Source organism: Glycine soja, chromosome 15, assembly GCF_004193775.1.
Source record: "Glycine soja cultivar W05 chromosome 15, ASM419377v2, whole genome shotgun sequence".
Taxonomy (NCBI): Eukaryota; Viridiplantae; Streptophyta; class Magnoliopsida; order Fabales; family Fabaceae; genus Glycine; species Glycine soja.
Window position 1 is genome coordinate 40692964 of NC_041016.1, and position 9827 is coordinate 40702790.

Here is a 9827-nt window from a genome sequence, read left to right on the forward strand (position 1 = left end):
TAATTAAATAATACTCGAAGAGTGAGTACAAAGGAATTTCCCTCCTTTAAACATGAAAAACCTTGTGGTATACTAAAATAGCTCCCATCCAAAACAGAAACATGGCCTAAAAAATTGACAGCATAACTATTTGAATTTGACCATTGAAATTGATACCCAGATGCTGTCATTCCTCTAACAGTTGCCATCAGTGAATGGTAGTCCACATTTGGAATTTCCTATCATACAACCTTCAAGTTTCAAAAATAACGTTGTAATTAGGACATGGAGCAAACTCATCGGTGAATTGGCCAGTGTTTCCTTTGTTTCAAGCAAACACTTCTTACATTACACTTCAAAGCGAGAAGTGAACTCCAAGACTATCATTACTTGCATTTTTTGCAACCCTAAGACACATTAATAGAGACACAACAAGATCAAGAACTTAATTCTGTGTACATATTAGTATATATAAATTGCGGAGAATAACTTATTCAGCCAACATAGTAAGGTGCAACAGATAGTAACCAAGTGAAGATTCCATTCAAGATGAAACTCTTTGCTCACTTTTTCTTTATGTTGTTGTTCTTGGTGGCCTTTTCCAACATCCAAGTTTGTTTGGGGGACTGTGATAATCTTCAGGACACTTGTCCAGCAGTTCCACCCAATAAGCAGACCATATTCATCAATGGTCTTCAATGCAAAAACCCAGTTAATGTAACAGCTCAAGATTTCAGGACCACAGAACTAAGCAAAACTGGCCCTAGAGACATTTTTGGTGCATCTTTGAAAATTGTGAGTGCTGCTGAGTTCATTGGCCTCAATACTCTTGGCCTCTCCATTGGAAGAACTGACCTTGATGGGAATGGCCTGGTGAACTTCCACTATCATCCTAGGGCTACTGAGATAATCTATGTCACCAAAGGGGTGTTGTTGGCTGGTTTTGTTGACACCAAAAACCAGTATTTCCAGAAGTTTCTTAAAGTAGGTGATGTCTTTGTGTTCCCCAAGGCTTTGTTCCACTTCTTTCTAAATACTGATTTTGAAGAAGCCACTGTTTTCTCAGTGTACAACAGCCAGAATCCTGGCTTTGTGTCCCTTAGTCCTACAACTTTTGACACAACATTGGAGTCATTGGACAAGATCAAGAAGAGACTCATCTCACTCTCTGCCTCTGAAGCTCAAGCTCAAGCTCAAGATGTCAACAGTTTCATCTCTCCAGAATTGGAAACCATTTACAGTTAGCCATTTCAAATTGCGTCAAATTTTGTTATTTACAGCATTTATTTTTCAAATATATAGCGCTTATCCAAAAAAGCGCTGTATATATTCTCCATAACAGCACTTCAGGCAGTACATATATAGCATTTTTTTAAGGAGAAGCGCTATATATTCTGGTATATATACAGCACCTGTTTGAAGAAGCGCTATCTATCTATCTATCCATCTATATATAATTAAAAAAATCTGATTTCGTTCATTTTCATTGTTTCAAACCCATACACACAAACCAAGCTATCCAAAAAGTACAAATTTTCATTTTGAAATTAACTTATACACAAATAATCCAAGCTATATAAATTTGCAAAGTTATGAAGGAGAACATGAGGAAACCAATCATGATGTCCCTTAAGCCATAGACTAAAACAGTTCAGAAGCAAGCATAAAAAAAGTATTTACAATAATCTTTATATAGAGAAACAATACCATAACAACAGAGAAATGTGAGCCTAAAAGGGAGTTATAATCTAAAGAAATTATGAAAAAACAACATTAGTTAAATATCAAGAATATGGAAACGCTACCTCATTTACAAATTGCGGGTTCCCACAGCTGGATAATCATAGTCCTGACTGTCACCAAGCTTCCCTTGCCAATTTTCTCTGAAAAATCATTGGTAGCTTCTTTCAACTCTGAGAGCATAATATAGTAAACACAGACAAACCACAAATAAGGTCTACTACTTCATATAATAAAATAGTAGCCACAAATAAGGTCTAACACTTCATATAATGACAATCACAGAGACTAACCACAGATAAGGTCTACTTAACTATCAAGTTCAACTCCTAGCATTAGACCTCTTCATCTCACATCACCAATTACGACAGAAGAAAGCAAGTTTGGTTATAAAGTTGGTAGCAAGTTTTGAAGATTGCAGTCCCAATGGGAGTGAAAGAAAACAGAAAAGGCTCCAGCAAAAACCAAAAAAAAAAAAAAAAAAAAAGGAATCAATGTCTAAGATAAAAGCTACTCCTACTCAACAGCTAAGGCATACATAATTTACAATTTGGATAGCATGTTCTTGCAGTTTATCTCTCAAATATATCATGCTTTGATTATTCACAAAAACCAATTCACAACTATAGTCCAAATTCGCTAAGATTATCAAGAAACACAGCATAAATTGGCAAAGTGATAAAATAGGAACTACAGAGTTACACCTAGAGACAGAGCAAGAGAATTATAGTTGATAGATGTCAATTATTGATCCTCAACAGGAAAATCAATGGATTCCATGAAAAGATTCTTCCTTGCTTGGAAAGAATACAAAAGAGAAAAATTAATTGAATGAGTGGCTTGCAATTTCACTCATGCTTGAAAAACTAACACAACATCATCATTCATCACCAAAAACTTTCCTGATGAGAATAATGAGACTAGATATGAAGACTCTAGTTACAGATTAAGCACTTTTCAAATTCCCTTTCAAAAATACATCCATTGCTCCATTTGGGCTACTAGGAATGGAGCCAAACTTACATTTCATGAATGGCTTCCCCTTGTTGTACCCCTCATCACAATTCCACCATCTACTTGCAACACTCGTTCACCTTCTCTGTACATAATCCAGATTTAACTATATAAGTAATAAGTAATATAAGTAACAAGTAATAATACACATTTATGAAATGAAACATAAATCCAACTTAAAAGTGTTAGACAAGTGGCCTCAGATATCTTAAGAAGGGGGGGTTGAATTAAGATATTTCAAACTACTTCCCCAATTAAAAATCTAATTCACTTTCTATTCAAGTTATAAATTCCCTTAACAATGAACTTCTTAAATATTAATTCAAATAAAAACAATTTGAATATGAATATAAAGCAATAATAAACAAAGGAGTTTAAGGGAAGAGAAAGTGCAAACTCAGATTTATACTGGTTCGGCCACACCCTTGTGCCTACGTTCAGTCCCCAAGCAACCTGCTTGAGAGTTCCACTATCTTGTAAATTCCTTTACAAGTTCTAAACACACAAGGACAATCCTTCTTTTGTGTTTAGAATTCCTTTACAACAAGAGACTCTCGGTCTCTTAATCCCTTAACGAATTAGAAGGAGAAGAAGAATGAATCTCTCTAGAAAGAGATAGATTTTACAGATTGAGCACTCAAATAATTCCTTAATGAATTGCAATTGAATTGGCCAAGGAATTCTTAAGAGGATAAAATGATTTTGCTCTTTGAGAGGATAAACACTTTTGTTCTAAAAAAACTCTCAGCAAATTCGTGTTATAAGTCACATATATATAGACCATTGGTGGTCATGAAAAAGCCCTTTGAGAAGTTGTGACTCTTAGAAAGATTTTTCTGAAAATCTTGTCTGGTAATCGATTACAGGAATTGTGTAATCGATTACAGCTTTTAAAATTTGAATTAAAATGTTTATTAACTGTTGGTAATCGATTACCAAAATTGTGTAATCGATTACACAGTCTAAAATTTAAATTCAAATTTTAGTAGCTGTTGTAAAACATATTTGGCCACTGGTAATCGATTACATCCTCTGGTAATCGATTACCAGAGAGTAAATCCTTTGAAAAACACTTTTTAATTTAAATTACTTGGCCAAACCCTTTGCTAATTCAATTAGGAATTCCCTTCCTAATATACTAGTGATCATCTTGATGTTGTGACTTGTAATCTTGAAGTATTGTCTTGAATTTAATCTTGAAAAGCCCATTTGCATCAATTGCATCATATCATCATGATCATCATCAAAACACCAAAGGCAATTGCATCTACAAAAAGAACACTGATAATGCAAAGAACATCAACCTTCTTGATTCCAAGTATAGAAATGATTCAAACAATTCTAGATTATTACAGCAATAGAGCCTTTCAAATTCAGTTTATTCAAAGGATAAGTTTAGGTCAAGCATAGATGATTAGCAACCAAATTCCAAATGAAAGACCCGCAGGAGTTGGCTATATAAACACAAGACCCCACAACAATCTCAATCACCCAAAATTTGATCAAGGCAAAATGGAAACAGGCAATAAGAGATGTTTTAAATAAGGTGGTTTTGCAGTTCATATTGTTTAGTTCTTGTTTTCTCTATACCCACATGAAGAAATTGACTTCTTTTCCTTTGCAATCAAAATCTGGTATTACATTTAGAGCTGTCTTGTACAGTATACAACTTGTCTCACTATGAAGAGTCCTGTATAAAATCAAGAATAAGTAGTTTTTCCATTGCCTAATATCCCCTCTAAAGCTTGATTTTTACTAATTTGTGAACACAACTAGGCATCTTGCAAGCACTTTGCAATGGTTACTTGAGTGCTTATGACTCATATAAACATGGAAAATCATAGTTATAAATGATAATGTTGAACGAACCAAGCATACAAATTTTCAGGAAAAATAATAGTTTAATCCTAATGAGCATGAATTGGTGGTTCCACCTAACCCAACAGAGTAACCAATTGCTAAGTAAAAATCAATTGTATATACTTACGTTGTTACAACTACACCTAATGAGTTAGAAAGATTTGCAGTTACAGTTCCTTACAAGAATCCTTGAACAACGATAGGAGCTTCTCAACTGCAGGATACAATGGACTCACAATCCTCAACAAGGAGTACTTGGACACATTGAACGGCTTGTGGAGATGCGCATTCATCAATGAATTTCTACCGTTCGACTTCGCTTCATCCTTTTAACAACAGAAGAAGCCCGTCACCAGGTTCCCAGAAAACAACCTTATGAACATACAGAAATGTAGATTTTGGCATACAAAGAGCAACATTGAAGAGTAATCAAGAGAAAGGAGAGGAACAAGGGCTTACAAAAAGCCATGGAGAGGGCGACACGGTGGCAAATAGGACGGTGCAAAGTGGCCAAGGATGAGGCAGATCTGTAAGGGGTGCGAAGGCAGTGCACAATGAGAACAAGGTGTAATAATTTTTTTATTAAAAGCTTTGATCAGTAGTTTGTAGGTTTTGGACGAAGATGAGTAATTGATCAGTTTTGAAGTTGAAAATTTAAATATTGAATGACATATTCTTAATGATACGATGTCTATATGTAACAAATATGTTTGGTCTATTAGTTCATATTTTTTATTTTCGTTTGATATATTAATTATAAAGAGAATGAGAGTTTAGAAGAATCAAAACAAAGCAAATGGTTGGAGATATATCATGATTATGTTGTGTTTAGTATTTGTTAATGACCTAGCCTTCCTTCTTTTGTTGTTTTATAACATCTGATAGCAATACCACACAGAGGGGTGCAGATAGCAGCCACCGACCCAAAAGAGTGCATAAGCCACCCACTTACCTTTAAGACTATGTCTGATAACAACAATAGAATCAGACAAGCATTACCCTTGTTACTATCTGGTCAGAAGTTAGTTATAACTAATAGGATAATTCCACCAATTCTGTTATTGATATTTTCATTTTGTTAATTTCATGTCCCCCTCGCTGAGGCCAATAGTGCCTGTATCCAGTGTATCAACCATTGTAAATACCATGAAGGAATGAAATAAAGCAAGGATAGTCACATTAACAGTAACAGTAGAAATTAGCAATAACATAGAAGCTTACCTTATCAAATTGGTCCAACCATGAATCACAAGCTTTTTGCACTTTCCCACCTCCTCCATTGACCCACTTCAAGTCATGGTGGGTAATGGTGGGGTTCTCGACTATAACCATGTTTGCCCACAGGTGCCGTTATACATTCAGGGAAACTCATTTTGGGTCGACCTCTTCATCTTAGGCTTTAGCAGGGTAGATATCGTGCTTGGAGTCCAATGGTTGTCAGAGCTGGGCCCCATACTTATTGATTACACAACCAGAACAATGGTGTTCTCATATTTGGGCCAGTAAGTGCACCTTTGAGTTGATGTGTCGTTACTTCCAACCATGGCATCAGCCCACCAACTCAAAAGGCTAGCGCAAACATAGAGTATAACCACCATGCTCCACCTTGCCTGGTTATCTGATCCGGCCCAACCCAATGAACCTTCATCCCTTCCCCTCGAAGCTCTACCCTCTCCCGAAATCACCACCCTCGTTCTCCGCTTCGACCAATTATTTCAAGAACCCACCATCTTACCACCACCACGCACTATTGCCCATCATATCCACCTTCTTCCACAGATCAACCCAGTCAACGTCCATCCATACAGGTACCCACACTTTCAGAAGTCTGAATTGGAGAAACAAGTGGCCACCATGTTAGATGCCGGCTTTATTCAACTGAGCAATATCCCTTTCTCCTCACCAGTCCTATTAGTCAAGAAGAAGGATGGAAGTTGGCGTTTCTGCGTCGATTACTGAGCCCTTAACTCGATCACGGTCAAAGACCGTTTTCCTATGCCCACCATAGACTAGCTCCTTGATGAATTGGGAGATACTTCTTGGTTCTCAAAACTCAACCTCAGACAAGGGTTCCACCAAATTTGCATTGCCGAAGCAGATATTCACAAGACTACTTTCATAACTCATCACGGCCATTACGAATATAAGGTGATGTCGTTCGGTCTCTGCAACATGCCTGCCACCTTCCAAGCCTCCATGAACGAGTTGCTGAAACCATTCTTACGCAAGTTTGTCACAGTGTTCTTCAACGATATTCTTGTGTACAACACTTCCCTCACACTGCACCTATCCCACTTGGAGGAAGTTTTCAATGTCTTGGACTAGAACAAATTCCACCTGTGAAGGAATAAGTGTTTGTTTGCTAAGCAAACACTCCAGTACCTGGGATACATTGTTTCAGCTGCCGGCGAAGCTCCAGACCCGGAAAAAGTCAGCGCCATCTATGAATGGCCTATTCCATCGTCTCCCACAAACCTTAAAGGCTTCCTGGGACTAACGGGCTTCTATCAACGTTTTATACGCGATTATGCCACCATAGCAAGATCACTGACATTGCTCTTGAGAAAAAATTAGTTCCACTGGTCCGATGAGGCCCAACTAGCTTTCGAGGCACTGAAACAAGCAATAATGACAGTGCCGGTGCTAGCCACTCCCAATTTCAGTCAGCCATTTATTTTGGAAACTGACACCTCCGACATCGCCATGGGCACAGTTCTACAACAACAATTTCATCCCATCACTTTTTTCAGTAAAGTCTTTTGCTAGATGATGCAGACGGCCTCCACATATGTCCGTGAGTTGCACGCCATCACCGTCGCTATGCGCAAATGGCGGCACTGCCTACTGGGTAACCATTTCACTATACTGACAGACCACAGGAGTCTTAAAGACCTTATGTCACAAATCATTCTAATACTGGAGCAACAACACTACCTGTCCAAGCTCTTGGGATATGACTACTCAATCCAGTATAGACCAGGTTCAGGCAACGTCGCGGCAGATGCACTATCCCGACTTCCTCCTCCACGTGGCTAGTGCCTCACCCTTACCATGCCCCATTTCGCTTTTCTGGATCAGCTCCGACAATCTCTGTAGGACAACCGTGATTATGGGCAGCTATCACAACAAATTCAGGACACCTCAGAGGCGCATCCGAAATTTTCGTTTCAACGTGGCTTTATATTCTACAACCGCAAGCTGTGGCTTCCCACCGACCACAAATTCATCCCCACCCTTCTTGCTGAATTCCATGCCACTCTTTTGGGTAGCCATCTTGGCGTCGCAAAAACAATTCGTCATTTACAAGATAATTTTTATTGGACAAACATGCGAAGGGATGTGCATGTCTTCGTCTCTTAGTGCCTTACTTGCCAGCAGGTCAAATATGAAAATCAAAAATCGACCGGTCTTCTGCAACCTTTACCCATTCCGACTACTATTTGGGAAGATCTTGCCCTTGATTTCATCATAGATCTGCCCCTGTCGCATGGATTCTTAGCTATCCTTGTCGTAAATGAAAAATTCTCTAAGCGCGCCCTCTCTGGTGCTTTACCTGCCAAGTATTCTGCTCACAAGGTTGCCCTGCTATTTCTCGACACCGTCTGCAAGCTGCACGGATTCCCTCGTGTCTGATCGTGACCCCATCTTCCTTAGTCAGTTCTGGCGTGAGTTATTCCGTCTCAACGGCATCTAACTGCGCATGAGCGCTTCCTACCATCCGGAGACCGACGACCAAACATAGGTGTTGAACCACACATTAGAATAGTACCTTCGTGCCTTCATCCATGATAAGCCCTCACAATGGTTTGACTTCCTGACATTAGTTGAATGGTCATACAATACCACTGTTCATTCTGCCACCGCAATATCTCCTTTCGAAGCCACCTACGGTAAGCCACCCCCGTCAGTACCACAATATTTACAAGGTACGACGACCGTCGAGGCAGTGGATTCCCTGCTATTCACTCAAGCCCATATCCATGCTTCACTCCAATCCACAATGAAGAAGCTTGTAGACACACACCGTTGGGATGTTTCGTATTCTACGGGTGACTGGGTCTTCGTCCATCTACGCCCTTATCGTCAGGTGTCTGTTCGACCATCCTATACAAAGCTTTCTAAACGCTTTTATGGTCCATTTCTAATTCTGGAGCGTATCGGACCAATGGCGTATCAGCTTCAACTTCTGGCTTCATCCAAAATTCACCCCATTTTCCATGTTTCATTATTGAAACCATATCATGGCAACCCACCATCCACATTTGGACAGCCATCCAGTGGTAGAACCACTCTCAATATTGGACTGGAAGATAGATACATCCAGTATCCCTCCCACTTAAAAGGTCTTAGTGTAATGGCTCGGGCTAGCTCCAGAAGACACCACTTGGGAGGATTGGGATTCCCTACGTGACACTTACAACCTTGAGGGCAAGGTTGATCTGCTAGGGGAAGGTGTTGATAGCAATACCACATAGAGGGGTGCAGATAGCAGCCACCGGCCTAGAAGAGTGCATAACCCACCCACTTACCTTAAATACTACGTTTGATAACAGCAACAGAAACAAACAAGCATTACCCTTGCTACTATCCTGTCGGAAGTTAGTTATAACTAATAGGATAATTCCACCAATTCTGTTATTGATATTTTCATTCTGTTAATTTCCTGTCCCCCTCGCTGAGGCCAATAGTGCCTGTATCCAGTGTATTAGCCATTATAAATACCATGAAGTAATGAAATAAAGCAATGAAGGTTTAATCAGTATAGTCACATTAGCAGTAACACTAGAAATTAGCAATAACATGGAAGCCCACCCTATCAACATCACATGTTTATTATTGTAGTTTTAGTCTTACACAAAGGTTCGAAGGTGGTGAGAACTAGGGGTACAAAGTGTAAGCATATACGAAAATGATTTTTTTTTAATTTAGATTCACAAAAGCTTTTATAAAAGATGTGCCATTTCACTTGGAAAATAGAACACACTTATTTTAACAAGCAATGAACTATGTACATGCAGCTTATAGAAATCGCTTGTTTAAATTTGTGTTGTATATATTTCAAATTTAGATAACACTTCTTTAAATAAGCGCTGCAAAAAGGCTCGCGTTTTTTTTATTGCATTTTCTTTAAAAGCGTTATATAAGTGCCACTATATATCTCAAATTCTGGCGCAGTTAAACTATTTATTGTCTATTGACTTCCTCAATGTTAGTTCAATTACACGTAACCTCTT

The 9827-nt window shown here is 38.7% G+C and overlaps 1 protein-coding gene across 1 annotated transcript; it reads left to right on the forward strand.

The window, feature by feature from the left end:
• Positions 1-452: 452 nt before the first annotated feature.
• Positions 453-1409, forward strand: LOC114387469 (germin-like protein subfamily 3 member 4). The gene has a single exon (XM_028347663.1). It carries the CDS (start codon positions 529-531, stop codon positions 1222-1224), a length of 696 nt encoding a protein of 231 aa, XP_028203464.1. The 5' UTR covers positions 453-528; the 3' UTR covers positions 1225-1409.
• Positions 1410-9827: the final 8418 nt, after the last annotated feature.

Coding starts and splice junctions, on each gene's coding strand:
- LOC114387469 (XM_028347663.1), top strand. CDS start 529: ATGAAACTCTTTGCTCACTTTTTCTTTATGTTGTTGTTCTTGGTGGCC.